The sequence below is a fragment of the Solanum verrucosum genome, unplaced genomic scaffold (assembly GCF_900185275.1).
Source record: "Solanum verrucosum unplaced genomic scaffold, falcon-dt-bn FXZP01000094.1, whole genome shotgun sequence".
In the NCBI taxonomy this organism is placed as follows: domain Eukaryota; kingdom Viridiplantae; phylum Streptophyta; class Magnoliopsida; order Solanales; family Solanaceae; genus Solanum; species Solanum verrucosum.
Genome location: NW_026019970.1, coordinates 448,038 through 472,004, shown reverse-complemented (window position 1 = coordinate 472,004; position 23,967 = coordinate 448,038). Strand labels below are relative to the sequence as shown.

The following is a 23,967-nucleotide window of genomic DNA, read 5'->3' as shown; positions in this document are numbered from 1 at the left end:
ATACTTCCATCTTCACACACATCAGTAGCAAGAAAAGAATTAAAATTACCATCATAAAGATCAAACCTCTCAAAAGCCTTTTCAAATTTTTCTGCCGTGTCCAACATCAAATATATGGAATTCCACCTAGTAGGCACATCTAAAGACAACATTTTATCACATTCTATTTTTTGCATTTCAACTCATTTCAAGAAGTTTCTTGTCCTTGTAGAAGATGATCTAACATATTTCACCATTTGTCTCACCCGTTTGATAGAAGGACCAATTTCTTTCAAACCATCTTGCACAATTAAATTAAGTATGTGAGCCATACATCTCACATGGAGATGCTTACCTTCCATCATATTAGTTCCCCACATATCTAATTTTTTGGACAACTCTAAAACTGCCACATCATTTGAAGAGGCATTATCAACCGTAACAGTAAAGACATTGTCCAAGTTCCAATCAAGTAAACAATTACTAATACACTCAGCCAAATGCTCACCTTTATGACTAGTGATAGGACAAAAATTCAATATTCTTTTATGAAGCACCCAATCCCTATCAATAAAGTGAGCAGTCAAATACATAAAATTGATTCTTTGCACTGAGGTCCATGTGTCTGTTGTGAGACAAATTCTTGGTTGTATTTCTCTAAAAGACATTTTCAAATTCATTCTCAATTCACCATAAACTTCATAAGAATCCCTTGTTATGGTTCTACGAGAAGGAATCTGAAACAAAGGTTGAACTTTACTCATAAACTTCTTAAAGCCTTCTTTTTCAACAAAACTAAAAGGTAGTTCATCCAAAATTATCATCTCAACTAAAGCTCTCCTACATACCTCTTGCTCAAATTTCCAACTCTCTATCGAAGAACTGTTACTTTGAATATTTAACAATTTTTTAATGCCAAGTGCAACAGGCGGGGGCTTATACACTTTACATCGGTTAGTCAAATGTTGTCTCAATCCACTTGTTCCATTTCTAGTTGTATTAGCAGCATAGTTTTGTTTACAATGTAAACACTTTGCTTTAACTAATAAACCATTTTCAAAAAAAAATTCGAAGTGTTGCCAAACAGTAGACCTAGGATCCATTTCTTTTCTTTTTTTTGTTTCCTCTGTGCCAATTGAGGCATCATTGCTAGTAGTAGGTGTATTATTCGTAGAATCAACCATACTTATTCGACTTTGATTAGCCACACCCACATTTGATTGATTTTGTTCAGCCATCTATATAATTAAAAAAAAACTATTTCACAATGAATTGACACTTAGAATATTAAGGAGCAAATAAGGAAAAGAAAATGATAGTTGGATGCATTTTTTCATTGTGGTTTTTTTTTCTTTATTACTTTTGCTCTTTTTTTTGTCTGAGATTTTACCCTTTGCTAGAAAATACAATATTACAATTATACAAATGAGCAAATCAAAATTAAAAAATAAAGTTTAAATATAAAAATTAAAAATATACAAATCTGAAATCTTTATTAGTTTATTGTAATGGATAGATCAAAATCCAAATGCACTAAAATATTCTCAAGTAATTGACTAAATGCAAGTTAAAAACTTAAAATTATTTTTATATATTTATAAGAAAAAAATACCTGAAAGCTGATGGTTGTCGCCTGCCGGTCGTCGGCTGCTATTGTGCGTGGTGTTGCGGCTGCCTGAGCCCTATTGGTCGACTGGGGCTGGTGGCTGGCGGTTGCTACTGCTGTGCGTGCTGTTGGTCGACGGGACTGGCGGCTGCTGCTGGTTGACGTAACTGGCGGCTGCTGGTTGACGTAACTGGCGGCTGCTGGTCACCGACTGCTGCTGGTTGTCGCCTGCTGGTCGCCAGCTGTTGCTGCTTGTGCGGCTGCTGGCTGCTGCTAAAGCTTAGAAAGTTAGAATTTAGTAAAGTAAAAAAATTGAAAAGACCAAAAGGTTTAAAGAGTTTTGACCTAATTTAATTAAAATTATAATATTTATTATTTAATATAATATATTTTGGTAAATCAAAATACCAAATAATACAAAAATTACATACCGAAAACCGAACCGAAATATCAAAAAATACAAAAACATACACTGAATATCGAACCAAAAACTGAAATACCGAAATACCAAAATCGAAATAGTTCGATTTGGTTCGGTATTTCGGTTTTTCGGTGTTTTTGCCTAGCCCTAGTCTCCACTAATATAAGTCAGCCTGAAATGCAACAAAATGAAAGAAATGTGGAAAGTAAAACAAGAACAAGATAGAACGGAAAACTTATTCATTTTATTATAACCCCAAAACCTGATTGTCACGTGTACAACTCACTACACATAAAGTGAGGAAATGAAAGATAATTACAAGTCTCAATAACTTTGATTCTAGAATAGAACAAAGCATAAAATAAGAACAAGAGAGTCCACCGGGATGACAAGCAACTACCTCTCGAAACTTCTTTGACAAGCCTCTAAAATATGAGAAGAAGAAGAAGAGAAATCACATGGTACCAAACTTGTAGCCTACACAAGTATCAATATGCATCAAGTCATAATAACTAACTCTTACTGGAACCAGTTTCCTTCTGCACAATATCTGTAACACTTCGGTCTTAAAAAGAGCTAAATTAAAAATAGCTAAATTGAGAATTTTGCAAATTAGTCTTCAATTGTGAGTTTTGGGTTAACTTAAAACGACCATAACTTTAAGTATAGGACGGGTTAGGTGGCCCATAATGTATCAAATGAAAGAACTTTGAGTCCGCTTTCCAATTCCGCCGAGTTTGCTAAATTTTGAGTTCCGATGAAGGAGATATGTCTGTTTGAGTATAACATGTCTAGTTAAGGCGAGTCATCCGTTTTAAGGAGGGGTATTTTCCTTACCCCATTAGTCTTAAGCGTTTCTTTCACCCAAATAGGGGTCTAAACTTGTTTAGATCAGTTTCACAATTCCTAAACACACTTAGGGTTTTAGAGAGAAGTTCAAGAGGAGAAAAAGCTTCAAGGATTCAAGATTCTTGCGAGCTTTGAGGATTTTTATCAAGAATTTGATTCTTTCGAGGTATGTAAACTTTAATAGTGTTGGGTGTGTTCACCCTCATGCCAATTATGTGATTTTCATGAATTATTTTGTTCTTAAGGTTGATAGATTTGAGTTCTTGAGGAGTTCTTGAGGTTCTGCTTCATTCTTTAGCCATGGAGTTTTGTTGAGTTCTTAAGGTGAGGGTTTTGAGAATAAGGGTTGTTCTTGATGTGATTTGAGTGGGTTTTCGATGAATTTTGTTGGGTTTCTGAATCAAACGAGTTTGAGGGTAAACTATTTGATTTTAGATGAGTTAAGCCTTGAATTGAAATAAGAAAATTCGTCAAAAATCTGGGTAGAAAGGTGGGGATCCGCGCCAGCATAGCATCCAAACTACTGTCAGTAGTTTGGGGCCTAGCGCACCACGCCACTCAGTGCACCCTAAACCCCCTTCAGTAGTTTTGGAATTGCCGCCTCGTGCCACTCAACCAGGGTCGCCAGGTCCCCTACCCTCATGTGATTTTCATCCATAATTTTGTTCTTGAGGTTGATTGATTTGAGTTCTTGAGGAGTTCTTTAAGGTTATGTTTCATTCTTTAACAATGGAGCCTAGTTGAGTTCTTGAGGTGAGGGTTTTGAGAATGAGGGTTGTTCTTGATGTGATTCAAGTAGGTTTTCAATGAATTTTGTTGGGTTTGTGAATCTAAATGAGTTTAAGAGTAAGTTATTCAATTCTAGATAAGTTAGGCCTTGAATTGAAATAAGAAAGTTCATCAAAAATTCGGGTAGAAGGGTGGGGCACCGCGCCAGCATAGCATCCAAAATATTGTTCAGTAGTTTGGGGTCTGGCGCACCGCGCCACTCAGTGCACCCCAAACCACCTTCAGTAGTTTTGGAGCTGACGTCGTGCCACTCAGTGCGCCAGGGTCGCCAGGTCCCCTACCCTTCTTTCCTTCTTTCCGTGTGAGTTCCCTCAAATCATACCTAGGTTCTCTACTTGATATCCACACTTAAAATCTTCGTTAATCCTTGAGATATCATATATATTTGAATCATAACTCTTGAATTCACATTTCAAATTCAAGTAAAGATTAAGAGTTAAGTTTGAGAAAATCTTTTGAGTCATTTTTGAGAAGTTTTTTACAATCGTTTATAACTTGTTTTAAGACTTGAGTAAATGAGTATGAGAATGAGAAGAGTTGAGTTGAGTTTCATTTTTAAAAATGAGTAAGAGGGGACTAAGTATTCCCAAACATGTAAAACTTTTACATTAAAAATGAGAAGAAACTTTGATTTCTAAATGAGTTCATGAGGAGTTTTTGAGCATCATCTCTTGTAAGAGCAATCTTTTAAGTAATTATCTCAAATTGAGGAAGAGTTATGTTTTTTTAAAAACATATGAGCATGAGTTTATATATATATATATTATTGGGAGTAGTATTGAGCACCGTTATGGGGATGAGTTCAGACAACTCAAAATCCTCATAAACCATGTATGCCAACATGGGTAAAAGATCATATTTTTTTAGATGATTCCTTATTGCTTTTAAGCATAGCTTAGTGGATCCACTTAGTTGAGAATGTCTTATACTCCGGCAAGGTGTAAGACAGTTCTGGCAGCGTGGGTGAAACGTTGTATCATCACATAGCTTATAGTGATGGTTGTCAGTTAGAGAATCTCCCAAATATGAGTAAAGAGTTTATTACTATATTTTTACATACATTTAGTTATTATCTACTGTTTTAAAAGCTTTCTTTATACTACATCATTATTGTTGCTTTTATATTTAGTTGAGTTGAGTATCCTTGAGTTGAGTTGAATGAGTTGAGACGAGATAAATATGTTTTCTTTTTATCCGTTCAAGATTATGTTTATGTTTCGGAGTTCCCCTTACATGCTCGTACATTCAATGTACTACGCCATTTGGCCTGCATCTTTTTATGATGCAGATACAGGTATTCAGAGTCATCAACAGGCGCTACATTGATACCACTTGTAGTTTCAGATTTGTTTTGGTGAGTCTCTTTGCTTCCGAAGGATTCCACTTTTACTTCTAATTTTGTTAGGATGTCGTGGGTCTTGTCCCGACTTCCATTCTAATTATTAGAGGCTTTGTAGACAGTAGTAGTTGAGGATTCTTTTTCCATTCCCATTGTTAATGTTTAAGACTTGAGTTACCTTCTTTTGTCTAGTTGAATGTTTCCAGACATTTCTGAGTTTGTTTATTTTTAAGACAAATCAGTAAATCTTTACTTTTGAGTTCATCTATTGTTGAGTAAGTCTTATGCTGAGCATTGAGCCAGGCCAAGGGCTAGCTTGGGGACCATCAATGGTTCTCGAGTGCCAATTACGTCCAGGGTGTAGGCTCGGGGAGTGACAATATCACTAATTGGAACCATTTCCCTTCGATTTTATATCATATTACTAGCCAAAACCATTTTCCTTCACCTTTAACATCACATTACTTATCGGAACCATTTCCCTTCGGCACATTATCACTAGCCAAAATCATTTCCCTTTGAATTTATATCATATTAAGAACACTCAAACTACTCTCAAAATAAATTCGAAGAGTAAACGGTCATTGTCGATAAAATACCCAACTAAGAGTCGTGGTCGAATACCACAATGAATGGTGTAATGATAAGAATTCAACTAAGAAATTAAGAATGCAGACTTGTTCATTGTAGTAGGTTAAGACAAATGTGTAGGTGATTTCACCAAATTTACTAACAGAGTTTATAGTATCAAATGTCACAATTAAACAAAAAAAAATTGGGAATTCAAGTAATTAACCAGTTATCTAGGAGTGTGGAGATTGGAATCGATGTCATATATGGGTAATTGTATTTCTCAATAGTTCTAAACAATCATGGATAGGTTGGGTCAACTGCAATGACACTAATCTTCTTTCAATCTCATAACATGAGTTCATGGAATATCTTTTCGGTCTCATCAATTTGAATAACAAAAAAACCCATTACCTTATAATATCTCTCTTTTGAGCATATTTGGGACAAATAGATCTGAATCATAATTTCTCTTTCAAGCAAACTATAAAAATCAAACTTAAATTATATGCATCAAACTAATTACCCACTCCAATCAATCTTTTACAAGCATTAATCGAAGATCGAAAATAGGATTGAGTTTGCAACCTTAACTCATAAGTTAACGTCATGCTAATTAGCCTAAATCCATGATTGAACAACAATAAAATAGAGCAAACCATAATACCCATTATATTAAATCAACACCCAACTCCATAATAGCACCCCTAGACTTGGGGTTTTAGCCACCAATCACCAAGAGTAAAGAAATTATACATATCATGATAGCAATCATTGATGTGATAAAACTAAGCAATTATAATCAACACCCACTTTCATTTCAACTTCCAATTGTCAATTGCAAAAGTAAAATTGAAAACCCCCAAACTAAAGATATTTTTCACAAGATCAAATATCTCATACACAAATCTCTAAAAAATACTTTATTCCAACTTTGGCTAAAAAACTCTTTTCTCTCTATTTTCATTCTCCTTTGGGCTATTCATTGTTTTCCAAAATTCACTACATGACCAACTCAGTGATATTAGTATTCCCATCGGCTTTATATCATATCACTAGCTGAAACTATTTTCCTTCATCTTTAACATCACATTACTTACCGGAACCATTTCCGTTCGGCACATTATCACTAGCTGAAACCATTTCCCTTCGAATTTATATCATATTGATAACGCTAAAACTACTCTAAAAAAATTCGAAGAGTAAGCAGTCGTTGTCAATAAAAATACTCAACTAAGAGTAGTGGTCGAATACCACAAGGAATGGTATAATGATAAGAATTCAACTAAGAAATTAAGAATGCATACTTGTTCATTGTAGTAGGTTAAGACTAATGTGTGGATGATTTCACCAATTTACTAAAAGAGTTCATAGTATCAAATGTCACAATTAAATAAAAAAATTGGGAATTCAAGTAATTAACCAGTTATCTGGGAGTGTGGAGATTGGAATCGATGTAACATAGAGGTAACTGTGTTTCTCAATAGTGCTAAACAATCATGGATAGACTGGGTCAACTTAATGACATTAATCTTCTTTCGATCTCATAGAATTAGTTCATAGAATCTCTTTTCAGTCTCATCAATGTGAATAGCAAAACAACCCATTACCTTGCGATATCTCTCTTTCAAGCAGATTTGGGAAAAATATATCTGAATCATAATTTCTCTTTCAAGCATACTCTAGAAATCAAACTTAAATTATATGCATCAAACTAATTACCCACTCCAATCGATCTCTTATGAGCATTAATCGAAGATAAAAAATAGGATTAAGTTTCCAACCTTAACCCATAAGTTATCCTCATGCTAGTTAGCCTAAATACATGAATGAACAACAATAAAATATAGCAAAACACTATACCCACTATATTAAATCAACACCCAACTCCATAATAGCACCCCTAGACTTGGGGTTTTAGCCACCATCACCAAAAGTAAAGAAATTATACCTATCATGATATCAACCATTGATGTGATAAATTAAGCAATTATAATCAACACCTACTTTGATTTCAACTTCCAATTGTCAATTGAAAAAGTAAAGTTGAAAAACTCCAAACTAAAGATGTTTTTCACAAGGTCAAATATCGCATACACAAAGCTCTGAAAAATACTTTATTCCAACTCTGGCCAAAAATCTCTCCTCTCTATTTTCTTTCTCCTTTAGGCTATTTATAGTCATCCAAAATTTGGCCTAAAATTCACTACGTGACCAACTCGATCGGTGATATTAGTCGGACTCGTCGAAGCTGATCGGCAGATCATCGTCCGTTCCTCAGCTCGCCTTTCATTTGCTTTAGGTTGCAGGTGTTTGAACCTCAGCAGGCGAACTCGTTCGAGTATGCTTTTCACATTCGACGGATCACCGTTTCCACCTTTCAAGCCTTCATTTTTTATTCAAGTCTTGTAACCTTCGATGATGATCATATTCTATGCCTTTCAATTTTGATGAGTCGTTGTTTCTCTTTTGATTCGCCGACCTACCTCGATTATATTCAGTTGTGAGCACTGTAATTTCGGGTGAAGTCATGTCATTTGGGCTATTTGTCATTTTGGTTAGATGACTCCCAGTGTAGAGTTTACACTTCTTTCAGTGTTTATGGCCTTTCTTTCAAGTATCCACATCGCCTTGTCCTTTAGCCTTCATAGTTGTAAATCATCAAAATATCATTAGAATAAGACATAACTAGGCATTGAGGACACTAATTATTGAACTAAAAAAGGCCTCAATGAATGTAAATCTACTACTCATCACAAATCACTTGCCAGAATCATTTCACTTCGGCATAATATCACATTACTTGTCGGAACCATTTCCCTTCGGCACATTATCACTAGCCTGAATCATTTCTCTTTGGCTTTATATCATATCACTAGCTATAAATATTTTCCTTCGGCTTTATATCACATCACTTGCCGAAACCATTTCCCTTTGGCATAACATCACATGTCTCATCATGGTGTACACAATAAATGCAAATAAGTAATTTTACACCATAAGAAAGAAAAAACAATTCAAGCAATTCAAGTCCATATTAATGCCCTCAAAAGATTTCATCAATCAACCAACATAAGGTTCATAACAAGACAATTCACAAAGCATTATGATCAACACATTACCTTTTCATTAATCCCCTTTGTGTTCATTAAGGTTAAACAAGTGGAACAATGATCCCATCACCACATTCCCATTACACCTCAACACACACAATGAAGGGAAATACACTATTCAAATAGATTTACAAGGTTTAGGAGATCACTTGCCTTAATTCAATCAAATGGTAAATCCAAGACTTGAGTCTTCCCTTTCTGAACAATGTCCAAAGGCACACAATTTATTTCAATCAAGTAATCACAATAAGATTTTGGAAATAACAATACTCAATTCATACTCTTTGAAAAATGGTCAATCAACTCAAAATCCAATTCTATAAATGAGATATGTATCCATAAAATCTTTACTTGAAAATGTTACCCAAGGCATTTAAAACTCATTGATAAAAACCATTTTCGAAAAAGGAGTTAAATCAGTTCACAATTTCCATTTTAGCGTAGAACTCAAGTTCTTGAAAAACCTTGTCATTTGCCAATCAAAATCTCAAGTTTCAATGTTAAAATTCATAAATGAGTAATCGAAAATAAAGTTTTAGGGTCACAATAGCTTACCCAAATGATTTAGCACACGAGATGTCTTCAAAATCACCTCCAAGAGTTTTACAATTCTCAAAGATGAAAAATGGGGCTTAAACCCCAAAATTTATGCTCAAAACTCCTTTTAGATGTCGGAAAAGCGGATTCAGGTTCGCTTAAGCGGACATATATGCAGCGAACCACATGTTTGCTTTTGTAAACCTCGTAAAAGTGGCGCCTCTCACAAAAGCGTAGGCTCTTTCGCTTTTGTGAAGTTCGCTGAAGCGAACAAGTCCTTGCAAAAACGAAGCCTCCAAACACAGGCAAAACACAGCCAAACATAAATCAAAATGTACCTTCAAGATTTGTTGAGAACCCCGTACACACAAATCATATACGCAAATTGACTAAATTTGATGTTCTCAACGCAATGGAATCATCGAAATGCGAATCTAAGTTCTCCTTGACCCTACATACGTAAAAGTTACAGAAACTAACATAACACCTAAAATGCCAAAATGAGCTCGGGACCTCTGAAAATTCAACCAAGACCTCACTTAGGTCTAGAATCATTCCCAAATTTAAAGGAACTCTCGAAATTCTGATCCGTGCATCTGAACCCCGAATGTTGACCAAAGTCAAGCCAAAAGCTAAATTTTCATAAATTTCCAACTTAGGACCTCAAATCCTCAGAAGACTTTGAATCTAAAACGAAAACTCTGAAAGATTAATTTTCACATCTCGAGATTGATGGAATCGACGGAATTCCATTCTAATACTCGAAACTTCAAAAGACACCGAAAATCACTTTTAAGCAACTTTAGCCTTTCAAAACACGAAACTTATAAATTCTCAACTTCCTACTCAAATTTCGCAATCAACATTCAAAACTCAATCAAAAATAACTCGGGGTCAATATCAGAAGGGTCAAAACGACAATTTTATAAAAATAATTAAAAATGACCAACTGGATCATTACATTATCCACCACTAAAAACCATGTCGTCTTCGAACATAAAGCAAACAAAAGTACCTAAACCCTAAAAAATATGAGGATATCAGACACGCATATCCGACTCTATCTCCCAAGTCGCCTCATCAACTGAACGGTACTTCCACCGCATCTTCACTAAAATAATCTCATTGGTCCTAAGCTTTCAGACTTGCCTATCCAAAATGGTTATAGGCTCCTTCTCAAAAGACATGTCTGGACCAAACACAACTGAATCAAGTGAAAGCACCTGAGACTCATTCGACACATACTTTTGAAGTATGGAGACATGAAACATAGGATGCACAAGTGACAAGCTAGGTTGCAAGGCCAAGTTATAGGCCATCTCTCTCACTCAGCTCAAAATATTGAAAGGTCAAGTGAATTTAGGGTTAAGTTTGTCCTTCTTTCTAAACCTCATTACATCCTTCATGGGTGACACTCAAAGTCAAACATGATCGCCCTCCATAAATTTTAAGGCTTGGGCTCTCCGATCTGCATAACTATTTTGTCGACTCAAGGCTTTCAACAATATACCCTGAATTATACGGACATGCTCCATAGCATTTCTAAGTAAGTTTGTATCTAAAGAGTCCGTCTCAGTTGATCAAACCACCAAATTATAGATCTACACTGTTTGACATGCAACGCCTCAATTGGGACCATCTGAATACTAGAATGGTAACAAATTTTGTAGACGAACTTGACTAAAGGTAAATGTTGTTCCCATCTAGCACCGAAATCGATCACAGAAGCTCAAATCATGTCCTTCAACACCAGAATCATCCTCTCGGACTGACCATCTATCTGAGGATAGAAAGTTGTACTCATATCTAACCAAGTACCCAAACCATGATATAAAGCCTTCCAGAAATGGGAAGTGAACAAAGAACCTCAATGAGAGACAATAGAAACAGAGACTCCATGTAGTCGCACAATCTGACTGATATAAAGCTGAGCCAACTTATCTATCGTATACTTCACCCGAACTTGGATGAAATAAGCGGACTTGGTCAACCTATCCACAACAATACAAATAGAATCATAATCACCCACGATGGCAGGTAAACCTATATCAAAGTCCACAGTGATTCGCTTCCACTTCCAAGTAGGAATATACATCCCCTGAGATATACCTCCGGACCGTTGGTGCTCACATTTGACCTTACTCAAGTCAAGCACGTGGAAACAAAATCGGCAATATCTCTCTTCATGCCACACCACCAGTATTGCTAACTCTCATCACGATACATCTTCGCCGCTCCCGAATGGTTGAAATATCAAGAACAAAGAGGCCTCCTTAAGAATCAATCTAATCAACTCACCCACATTGGACACACAGATCCTGCCCCTAATCCTCCAGACACCCTCAGAATCAAGGAAAACCTCATTGTTTTCCCCTCTCACCACGTTGTCTCGAATGAGACACAATTTCTCATCATCAAACTGACGATCATTAATCTTCTCAACTAAGAAAGAATGAGCCTCTATGAAAGTAATCAAGCCACCGGTCTCCTCAATAATCTGCAATCGGACAAGACTATTGGCTAACCTCTGAACATCTCTATCCAAGCGGCAAGACTCCCATGCTAGAAGTCTTCCTACTCAAAGCGTCGGTCACCACATTGGCCTTCCCTGAATGGTACAAGATGGTGATATCATAGTCCTTCAATAGTTGAATTCATCTGCGCTGCTTCAAGTTCAGATCCCCCTGAATGAAGATGTACTGAATACTACGATCAGTGAAGACCTCACAATGCACCCCATACAGATAATGTCGCCATAGCTTAAGCACAAACACTACAGCTGCCAACTCTAAATCATGGTTAGTTCTTCTCATAGGTCTTCAATTGTCTAGAAGCATAGGCGATCACCGATCACCTTACCTTTCTGCATCAGAACACCGCCTAACCCGACTCCTTAAGCATCACAATAAATGGTTAAATCCACACCCTTCTCGGGTAAGGTTAAAACAAGAGCCGAAGTCAACAAGGTCTTTAGCTCTGGTATAATTTAAGATGCTACTTGTGTCTTATCTCTATTAGATAATCTTTTTAAATTACTGTCATTTCAAATAAATATTGTGTCTTGTTGGATTCGAAATAATTAGGGCGACATGTGAAAGCTTACAATTGCAAAACATATGACGACAAATTAGACAACACATAAAATTATACTAAAAGAAACATATATTGCATGATATGGCCAATTAACCTACATTTTTTTATAAAAAAAAAACTAATTAAAAACATAAAAACTGTAGAGAGAAAATCTCTTCATAAACAAAACTCTCTAAAAGACTATATTGTGGATGCTATTGTGTTCTTGGTATGAAAAAAGGGTATTCAATTTACAAAGTTTAAAATGTTTCCCTAAGGAAAGAAAAACCAAATATGGTAGAGAATTATATTCTTCTTTCAGGAAAAGTAAAGTCGGTTATGGTAATGCTTTAACTTTCTTTCAGAGAAGAGTAAAAATTCAAATTTAATAAGAAAATCACGGTAAAACCATAATGCGTCTTAATTTATCATGTGAGGTAATTTTTCCATTATTAAGTTGGACTTACTACTAATTGACTTGAATTAACAACTCTGCTATTTTTTTATTATACTATTAGAACAGAGGCCAAAATGTCAAATAAAAAAAAAATATATAAATTCACAATTCATATGATTGTAAATGTAATCACCTAACTGTCACACTTTATTATTCTTAAAACTTTCAGTTGTCAACTACTAATCGGAATCTGAAATACGTATATCCCAAAAAACAACAAAAATAAAAATAAAAATGATGACTGATTGGTGAAGCCACGTTCAACTCAATCATGTACTCTTCTCATTACAGTAAAATTTTCAATTTATTTCTTTCTACAATTTTCTCTCAAATCACGATTTTTACTTCTTATTCTTCAGAATGGAGGAATCAGATCGGAATCGGTCATTTTCGTCGGAGGTTAGGGATGAGCAATTTTCCGGCGATGCATCGATGTCGCGACACGAGGAGGAGGTACCGGTGATTGACGACGATGATAGGCGGCCTCCGTTGCCGTTTCCGGAGAGGAATAATGTTTTTCACAATGCACCTTATTTTCCGGCGACTGACAATGAGGAAGCTGTGCGGTTAGCCAGAGATGATACCTGTTCTTACATTGTTGTTATTATCACTTTCTGGTTCTTCGGTAATTTTTTCTTTCTCCCCAAAATCTGCATATGTGTGTTTGCGTTTCTTTTTCATTTTTATTTCTACTATCGTTGCAGCTCTGAAAACCGAAAATAAGACAATCTGATGATATTTGGACATGTTCACTTGTGCCCTTTTTTTCCCATCATATAGTTGTGTCTCAACTATTCATTGTTACCCTTTAGCTACCTTAAGTTAGGACTACCTTTGTATTAAAACATATCTCAATGTTGAGTTGGCCAAATGTTTATTTCCAATGGACAATAGCAGTGTGGAGGCTAACTTAGCATCGAAGTTTGTTTTAATACAAATGGAGTGATGGTTTAGGTAGTTAAATGAACAATGTATAGTTGAGGTATGAAACTCTTATTCCCTAATTGACAATAGGCGTAGGAAGGCCAACTCAGCATCGAAGTGTGTTTTAATACAAATGGAATGATGGTTAGGTAGTTAAATGAAACAATGGATAGTTGAGGTATGAAACTCGCGAAGAAAGTGATAGTATAAGTGTATTTAACAACAACTATTATGGCTCAATCTCAACCGAAGCGGGGCAGCTATATGAAGTTTGTACTATCCGTTTCGCTCCATTCTTTTATTCCTGTGAAGTCTGACCTGTTTCATTCCGATATTTGATAATTTGGGGTTCTCTAAGACTAATTTACATAAATTTTCTACTGATATATAAATCTGTATACAGTCTAAAAGAACTTCTTGCAAAAACAGCTTCTATTATAGGTGTAGCTATATGACTAAGCTTTTAATACCTACCAGTCGGTATCACTCATATGAGTGTTCTGTTATTACATTCTGTTTTTTTGTTAAGTCTCATGGATCCGAGAATCTTTCATTTGATTTTAGGTCTATCTCATTCCTATTAGAACCTTCAATTATCATGGTTTCACACCTATACACTTGCACCTTTAGAGATCTAAGTAGGGCACTACAAAACCATCTCAAATGATCTTTCTCATCATGTATACTCAACTTGCACTTCCAAATGGATGTGATGAGATCATTTTTCGTTTTGTTTATTCTCGTATGACTACACATCCATCTTGCTATTTGCATTTATGTGACGCTCATCTTGTGCAAGTGTTGAGGCTTATATGTAACAAATTTATGAATGCTTTTTGAAAGAAAGGGGGAATCAAGATAACAACTACAATTGCCTTACTAATTGGCTGGAGAGTGTAAATTTTATGCACATGTGAAGTTGACTGGGATTAGGTCAGTGTGTAGGTTGATGTGGAGTTTGGGGGAAGAATGGCTGGCTGTTCATGGTAGTGTGTTGCTCCAAATGAGGACAAATCTCGTAGCTTTTGATGGCTTCACTGATTGGGTTTACATTGTGCAATCCTAAAATTTTGTGAATCACTCAACTACCATAATTGATCACTAGCATGCTCATATTATTAGTATTTACTTAAAAATTTTAATTCCTACGCAAATAGGTGAGAGATCGTAAGAAGCATTCGTATTTAAAAGCTTTTTCTCTCTTACATTTCTCCTGGTAAACACAGCATTTGACACTTCAGAGCTTCCTTTGTGGAAATAATTTCTCTTTACTCCAGTATCTATGACTTTTATAGGAAATATTCACGTTAATATGCTTGTGCATTTCTGTTTTCTTGCTTATTTTCTTTCACTAAAGACGTTTGATACTTCAGAGCTTGCCTTGATGAATGTTTTCTCTTTTCTTCAGTCTCTATGACTTTGATACTGGGAGTTTATGGGCCAGGTAATTTGCAGCTTGGACCAAATTCCTCAATCCTGATAAAACCTAATCCCTTATTTGTAAAAAATATAAAGGTAAATTGTGTAATTTCTTAGCCTGTTTTTTTACATATTCTCTAAGCTCGTAGTTTGACAAAACTTGTGTCCTTCCTACAAGGTGGAAGAGATGGATGGTGCAAACAATAGACCAACGGTGTATGGGTTCTATGAAAATCCGTCTCTTGATGTTCTTGCAACTTCTACTGAAGCTTACAGAACCTCTCTTCCTGCAAACACTAACAAGGCACGGTGTGACTTTAAATTTTCTTTTAAGTCTCTAATGCCTATCTGAGGCTTGTTTAATGAATTATCTTGTGTTTGATTTTACAGCAATGGATATATTACTTGAATCAAGGGTCTCAAATAAACATATCATATAGTGTCAAGTCCTCAAGTTCGTTTGGTTTAGTCCTTATTATTGCTCAAGGTAAGTTCATTTTCGTCAAGTCTATTCCAATTTTTGTTTCCCAGTGTTGCATTTCTTGTTTAGGGGTCAATTTAAATCTATACTAGGTTGATTACTTTGTAAGGTAGCATCAAAACTTTGCAAATCAATCCAAATTAATGGGCTTTTCAACCTCATGTTAACAGTATGTATTATAGGATAGCCCATGTAGAGGACTGTTAGAGTACTCAACTTGGTAGAAGTCTGGTCCACCTCACTATTGCAGTATAGCTTCTATGGTTTTTGGGTTCATTGTTTTCTTTGGTTCTTATATGCCCATCCAGAGAAACAAATAATATTTCTGTACTATCATTTAGCTTACAGTTGACATATTATTTTTGTCTAAGCTAGTCTCTTCTGAGTCCCAGTACCCGCCTTTCAGGCCAGCGGTAAAAAAGAAGTGTTCCCTGGAACTGTCTCTCTCCTCATTTTCCTCTTTAAGTGGTCCATCAGAGCGGTGTATTCTGGGCTCAACCCTTCAGTGGGGAATTGTCTTTGTGGCTCACTCCCTTGGAAAGTGGTTACCTGTCTTGTTGATCAGGTCTTCTTTAATATTATAGCCAGCCAAGTTCTGACATGCTAGCTCCATTTCAATTTTCTAGCACTGAGATATTTTTCTCTAAAAGTCAATGAACTGCAGGAAGCGAAGGTCTAGCTCAGTGGCTTGAAGACCCATCTTATCCAAATACAACACTATCATGGAATGTCATTTATGGTAAGAAAGAAGACTAGCTAATTATTTATGATCCCTGCATAAAGGTCTTGCACAAACTATAGCTCACAATAGATAGAAGTTACCTTATCACACCAGCTGCCTTTCTGCAGGGAATGGCACAATCAGCCAAGACATAGGGAAGTCCTCTAGTTATTACGTGGCAGTGGGCAACTTGAACTCTGGAGTTGTACAGGTCAAATAAGTATTACCATGTCAAATTTTCACTTAAGATAGTACTCTTAAGAGACAGTATGGGTATAACCTTTCTTCCGCCAGGTGAACAATTATCTAATCACATTGGTAGAAAGAAATCGTAATTTCCCTTATTTTTCAATTTTTTGGGGTGGGGGGGATATTTTTCTGCTTTTCACTAGAACTGCATTTATCTTCTTTTTATTATTTATCATGTTTAGTTCTGTGAAAAACAGGTTCGGTTGAATATTAGAAGTAAGGTATTGCTCTATAATACAACTGGTGCTTATTATGAGTGCAACCTCAGACAAAAACCATGTGGAATGAGCTTCTTTCTGGCCGGAGGAAATGTTGCTCTTTTGACTTCTCCTCCTCAAAGGCCAGTAAGTCTCCAGATTTTTCTAGATCTCCTTGTTTAATTCTCTCAACAGAGAATATGCCCAATACAAATGCTTTAATTTTGCTCAATGCGTTTGCAGTTTTTTGCAGTCTTTTTATCATTTCTATTAACAGATGTTTCTTTAAGCGGTGAATCTTTGACCACACATGGACACAATATCTTGATAAGCTTACTTCTAAATATCTCTGTTGGAATAGTATATTCTGTTTGCCGATTATATAACTTGTCGAGTGGAGACAACTTGAGTGTATTAACACCAAGCAGTAGCATTTCAGCTTCTGTCATCACAAATGAACAGTCATTTGAAGGCTGGGACTAGATTTTTGAGATGCACTAAACTAGTTAGTACAGTCATTTGCACTACTATGTTCTAGGATTTTACATGCATTTTGTCATGACAACTCCATCCTTATACGTTTTGGTTAGAGATTGGCTTGTTAATAGAGATCCTTCTTTGTATATGTCCATTCTCCAAGTCATTTGGCATCATGACTACTGTTAATCTTAATGGACCCTATACAGTGGAGTAGACTGTAGAATATGGAATATCTCCTTTGTCTCACCAATTAAATAGGACTTATGTAAATATTCTTTGGCAAGCATTCAAATTTCAACAACAACAACAACAACAACATACCTGGTGTAAATTGTAATCCCATAGGTGGGGTCTGCGGAGGGTAAAGTGTTCCCAAACCTTATACCACGAGGTAGAGAGGAAAGCATTCAAGTTTCATAGAGTAGATTTCATGTGAATGAAGTTAGCCTTTTTTCCAATTCCTGTAGGGTATAGCTACTGGTATGTGGAGCGTCAAACTTTCCTATGGACCTCGGTGGATCACATATCTTCTTGGAGTAGGTATATTTCTCTTTTCTACATAACCCCTGATGTTCCAATTGAAAAATCTGTAGTTTTTCATCTTCATCATTCTTTCTAAATGCAGGTGGGATGAGTTTTCTCATTTGGTTGGTATTCAGGTACTTGAATAATATGCAATCCACTCATCTGGAAGGTATTAGAGACCCAGTGGGGCCGATGGAATCTGAGCAGACCCCTCTTCTTTCACGCAAAGATGATGATATTGCAAGCTGGGGTTCTTCTTACGATGGTCTTTCACAAGATGATGAGTATAATGAAGGTGTACTGGACCTCACTGCAGCTCAAGGGAGACTAGTTAAAGATGGTGAATACAACAGCAATATTCGCCGACTCTGCGCAATTTGTTTTGATGCGCCAAGGGACTGCTTCTTTCTTCCATGTGGACACCATGCATCCTGTTTTGAATGTGGAACTAGGTATGTCACTTCTCTCTCTAAAAACTAAAAATGTTTTCTTTTTGAGTTTATACTCCAGAGGAATGACTAAGTACTTGCAAAAGAATATGCTTATATTTATTTATGCATATGAGAGAAACCAGTGGTTTGGGCTTGGGACTTCCATGTTGGAGGTCTCAAGTTCGAAACCCCTTGCCAGCGAAAGCAAGGGGTTTGCCTTCTGGGTCGAGCTCGTCACACCGGGCTTGCCTAGTGTGGGTTACCTCTCCTATGTGGTTTGCGAGCTATTGCATAGGAGCGGGGGTTTTACCATGTGCGCACCCAAAGGGTAGCGGCTGCGGGTTTCCCTCGTCATCAAAAAAATAAAAAATGCATATGAGAGAAACCAGCAAGCCATGACATGACAGCTAGACTTCCCTTGTTAATAAAGGGACATCATTGAGAGTTGATGTTGTTATTCTTGTTCATTAAGAAAATATGGTTGGGGAGACTATTCTAGCCACATGGATGGGGCAGTATGATCATAATCTGAGACACAACTTAGGACTAGTCACAACTTTTCCCTCAAAGTAAATTATCACCTGTCGGCCTCTTTCTCCACAACCAAGAGATCCTGTTATGGTGTTCTTCCTCCTTTCCCTTTTCTTCTATTTTATCTACTATGCTCCCTCCCCTTTAGCCAGGGGCTCGGTCTTTCAAGATTCAATCTTTCCCCTTCCCGTCACAGGGAGTCACTCTTATAGTTAATAGTAGGAGGTTTACTATGTCCCCAACTTTACTTTCTTTTATGGTGATTCTGTTGCACCCATCCCCCTCCTTTGGTTTTCTATGTTACCAAGGCACCAAACAAATTTTGAGATCATTTATTGAACTGCCTTTCATACAATCCTTAAAAGCAAAGGGGCAAAACTATGATCAATCAAATTCAATTAAAGAACTATAGACTAAAGAAATGAATCACATTTCAATGATTTTATTGTGTGATCTAAGTTCACTGTTTTTGCAAAGGCATTTCCAACCCTTTTAGTAGCGTAGTCGTTGGTAGTATCTACACTGGTAAAGAAAGAAATGAAAATACAGGTGGAAAATCCATGTATAATAGTTTAACACCATGAAATTGACATTTACAGGATAGCAGAAGTTGCTGGTACTTGCCCAATCTGTCGCAGGCCTATAAAGAAGGTGAGAAAGATATATACAGTTTGAGTAGCCGAGAGAAAGCCATTGTAGATACAATGTAAATCATGGATATACTGAGTACTCCTTCCAATTTATTACTCTTTGAGAATTGATGCTGTAAATGAAATAGTTCGCGGTATTGGTAGGCTAATCCATTTCTTTTGGTATAGAGGGCAGCACATATGTATTTTCTATGTGACATACAATATTTGTATCTTTTCCCCATGGATGTTTGGTTCTTTACATTGGTTTACTCTACCAAGAAGCAACCATAATGTCATGTACTTGAAACATATAGCTGGTGAAGTTCACACATTTGAGGGGATTTTTTTTTAAAAAAATTGCCTTAAATACATCCTCCAGAAATCATTGACCAACTAATTCGGTTTCAGATTTGACCAGTTTCTATCACTCGAACCCGACACCATTGGTAAAGGATGCATCCATCTAACCACAGTCCTCGTGGTTTTATACTACTGTATCAACAAATTACTGTTGACACCCAATTTTGACTCTCCCCGATAATAATTAATTTTTGAGCTTCGTAATCCTCGAACGATTCAAAACAATTAGTTTCATAAAATTATATATATATATATATATATATATATATATATATATATATATATATATATTGTTTGCAAGTTATTTTAACTAGTTTTGTCACTTTTATAATTCTTAGATAATATATTTGTGTTACATAATTATGTATATAATTGGTATATTTTATGATCATTCGAAAATCGTCTCAAAAATATTTAGTTTTACTATATATATATATATATATATATATATCGTTTGCAAGTTATTTTAACTAGTTTTGTCACTTTTATAATTTTTAGATAATACATTTGTTTTACATAATTATGTATATAATTAGTATATTTTATGATCATTCGAAAATCGTCTCAAAAATATTTAGTTTTACTATATATATATATATATATATATATATATATATATATATATCGTTTGCAAGTTATTTTAACTAGTTTTGTCACTTTTATAATTTTTAGATAATACATTTGTTTTACATAATTATGTATATAATTAGTATATTTTATGATCATTCGAAAATTGCCTCAAAAATATTTAGTTTTACTTAAATATTTGGTTAACTAGTTTAGTTATATAATACTTTATATTTTGAAATAGTTAGTTTATAATTAAGTTAATTATTTTATTTCGTTAAGATTAAGAAGCTCGTTGATTAATTAATATTAATTCATCCTATTTAGAATTTAGCCGAATTCATGAATATTCATCCGATTTTGGCTAAATCCTTAATTAGCTTGGCCAAATTCGCAATCCGTAAAGCCATTTCCTGATTCCAATCTAACTTACCTTTTTGGACCAATTTTGGGCCTTTTCTCTAACTTTTCCAGCAGACCCAATCTTAATTCCCAGCCCAATTATTTTCTGCTAAAAAGAAACCCATTCCCAGCCCAAACCCAATTCCTCTAACAAGACCAACAATCCTATACTAAAAAAAACAGACGCAACAGCAACATTACAATACCAAAACAGTACATATCCCCTGTACAGCATCTTCAGCTTCAACGTCTCTCTCCACTGTGCGATTTCAGCAGTCCGTTTCCAGCCATCAAGCACGCATTTTCGTCCTTGCCAACGTGAGATCGCTCCACGTGGCATCTCAAGGACATTAGAGTCAATTTGAGGCGTCGATTCGGCCTTTCCCCTTCCGGAATAGGGCAAAAATTTCAGAAAAAGCATGCCTCCCTTCAATGGTGAAAGGTTTTGAAATTTGAATTTCGAATGGAGCCGATTCTCATCCGGATTCCCCCAAAAAATATGCCCTAATAATCCCCTATATATATTCTCTTCTTAGTCACTGTTTGGGGGGGAGAAAAAAAATATATATATACAACTGCTCATCAGAAAATAATTTTTTGCTAGAGAAACTAAAAGCAATCCGAATCCCAGACATTTTGGGAACTAAAAATCACTGTTCGTATTGTTCTCGTTTCGTTTCCGGCGAAGTTAAGCTTGTAGTCGTGGTGGGAGTTGTGCTCTTCTCGTCTGTCCCAGATTTGCTGCACTACAAGAGGTAATAAACTCGCCTTATTTCCATTCAATGAATATCAATTTCCACTCTTTTGGATAGGAATCCATTCTTGTTTCTTGAATGAGGTATCTCTGTGTGAAGATGGTCATTGCATTCGATTGTCATTATTGTATTTGGATGAGGTTACAGGATCAGTTTGTGTGTTCCTAAGGTTATATTAAAGTTCATATTGTTTTATGTGTCTAAGTTTTATCCTATTTTTTGTGCTAACTAGTTTACAAGTTTAGTCTCGTTTGAATCATTTGTTGTCCCATATGTTCAGTTCCGAATAAGATATTTTAGCCTAAGTTTGGCAAGCACTTCGTTTCCGATGTGATTGTTCTGCCTTCAGCTCTTTATATCCTGTTGTTGTAAGCTGGCAATGAACTGTTTGGTTAGTTGGCTTTTGAGTTTAAACTGATGTATACTTCTCTTTGCTTGGTGTACATGTGAATTTGTTAGTTTAATGATTCTTAGGCTGTAGTTTCCGTTTGTGCTTAATTATCATACTTTTCTAAGTTTCCAATTGAGTAGTTTAGTTACAAGGATCGTTGGTTTGTTCAGTAATTAGGTTCTCGTATTTATGACTTGATTCGTCTAGCTAAATGTCGTCATGATAATGATTAGATGATGAGTTTGCTGTGATGTTTAGTCGGCTTTATGGCCTTCCAAAATGTTGGAATTAGTAGTCATTTTGCTTTAATGTTCTTAACCATTAGCATGCTTATCATTAGTTTCGTCGTTGGTGGATTGCATTTTGGTCACTTTTGGATTTATCTACTTGTCATGAATGATCTCTTTTCATATTTACAAATAAGTTTTCTTCCCAAAAATGATCAAATTAGCTCTATGATTCGTCTTTTGAATACACTTATATCTCATTAATCTAAATGCAATTTTTTTATTTTTTTTTTTACTTTTGTGTTGAAGATAAAGGTTGTTATTTCATTTGATGCATGTGATTCTTATCTTAACTTGCATATTATTTGATAAACATGTGTCTGCTTATTGCCTCTTCATTGACAAAATCGTTGAACGATAGTTGAATTATCCATGTTAATTCTTTTCTTTCACTTGCTTTACATGTGATGCTTCGCGGAGTCTAAATCGGACTCCTTTCATCATCTCCCTGCATTTTCGGGTATCGAAGTCAGCCTTTGGTGTTCGAGGGCGAAAGGGAAGCTAATGCAAGCCTCCAAAAGCCCAAAAAGAGCTGTATACCTGCTGTACACAGCAGTATACACTGCTATACAGCAACTATACGCATGATATACAGGGAAAAAAAATAAAATTCAGGTTGCGGGGGTCAAAATAGACTGTATACGTTCGACATACGGTTCGATATACACAAAAAGGGGTCAAAATACGACCCATATACAACAATATACATTTGCTGTATACACAGGTGTTTGGGAGCGAAAATGGGCTGAAGGAGGCCCAAAAACGCAGCAAAGGCCCAAATTCAATTTTCTTGCCTACGCTTTGTTTTATTCGTTCGACTAATGCTTTCATTTCTTATGGTTAAATTTAATTAAACCCCAAAGGTAGTCATTTCTCTTTTATATTTTTTAAAATAAATATTCATTCATATAATTTGTTTACTTAGCTTTTATTTAATTTTGGTCTTGTTATCTCCTTAAGTCATTTCCCTTAGAAAAATTCCCCTAGTTCATCCCCCCTTAAAATAAATAAAGTGATAAAAATAATAAATGGCAATAAATAAATAAGTTAAAATAAATTAGTTTTCATACTAAGTTAAAATTTCAAAATAAATTAGTTTTCTTACTAAGTTAAAATTTCAAAATAAATTAGTTTTCTTACTAACTTAAAATTTCAAAATAAATTAGTTTTCTTACTAAGTTAAAAAAAATAATAATAATAATAATAAAAAAAAAAAAAATATATATATATATATATAGTTAATATAAATTAGTTCTTTTACTAAGTTAAAATTTCAAAAAATATATAGTTAATGAGTTCTTCTATTTAGTTAAAATTTCAAAATTAGTCAAAATCATTTTGGTCAAATCGTCGGTCAACCGCGAGTTAGCGGGCATTCCGAGGGCCTAACACCTTCTCGGAATGTACATTTGAACTCGAACCCTTTTTCAATTGATTTTATCTGTTTAAATCTTTTTGAAAACCTTTAATTTTTTCTTGATTTTTTACTAAAAATTAAGTGGCGACTCTGTTCTTTTGGAAATTCGATTTCTCTTAAACCATAAGTTTAATCGATTTTTCAGAAACACAGTCATTTTCCTTTTGATATATTTTTAAATAAAACAATTACTTAAGCGCATAGTCATGTACCAAGTTCAAAATCACAAATAATTATTGTTAAAACAAACTAAATGAAAAGAGGAGATTCAATTTTAACATCGTAGGGAGCTAACCGTTCCAAGGAAAATTCCCAACACAAGTTTCTATAGTTAATCATACTGAAATGGGCTAGTCTCAAATAAATACAATAAAGTAACTAGCATACAATAAATATAGTCATATTTTATTTATATAGAAGCCAAAAATCATAGAAAGTATACATTGACTATACAATATAACTTACC

At 35.2% G+C, this 23,967-nt stretch overlaps 2 protein-coding genes across 3 annotated transcripts in view; both read left to right on the top strand.

The window, feature by feature from the left end:
• LOC125817095 (PHD finger protein ALFIN-LIKE 1-like) overlaps window positions 1-23,967 on the top strand; it is a 115,044-nt gene that overhangs the window by 9,885 nt on the left and 81,192 nt on the right. The window contains exon 1 of one of the 2 annotated variants that reach the window (XM_049496672.1): window positions 12,713-12,723. The exons of the other annotated variant lie outside the window; for it this stretch is intronic. The gene's annotated coding sequence lies outside the window, so the exon portion shown is untranslated. Of the gene's footprint in view, window positions 1-12,712; window positions 12,724-23,967 lie in introns of those variants that run through there. 2 annotated transcript variants of the gene reach the window in all.
• LOC125817085 (E3 ubiquitin-protein ligase APD2) lies at window positions 13,093-19,653 on the top strand. The gene is made up of 10 exons (XM_049496662.1): window positions 13,093-13,357; window positions 15,065-15,171; window positions 15,254-15,379; window positions 15,466-15,562; window positions 16,221-16,295; window positions 16,406-16,488; window positions 16,724-16,870; window positions 17,671-17,743; window positions 17,829-18,180; window positions 19,290-19,653. Exons 1-10 carry the CDS (start codon window positions 13,093-13,095, stop codon window positions 19,363-19,365), a joined length of 1,401 nt encoding a protein of 466 aa, XP_049352619.1. The 3' UTR covers window positions 19,366-19,653.

Excerpts from the sequence above, each read along its gene's own strand:
- LOC125817085 (XM_049496662.1), top strand. The coding sequence starts at position 13,093 with ATGGAGGAATCAGATCGGAATCGGTCATTTTCGTCGGAGGTTAGGGAT. Across the intron at positions 15,563-16,220 it reads AGTCCTTATTATTGCTCAAG|GAAGCGAAGGTCTAGCTCAG; the intron begins GTAAGTTCATTT and ends AATGAACTGCAG. Across the intron at positions 16,871-17,670 it reads CTTCTCCTCCTCAAAGGCCA|GGTATAGCTACTGGTATGTG; the intron begins GTAAGTCTCCAG and ends CAATTCCTGTAG.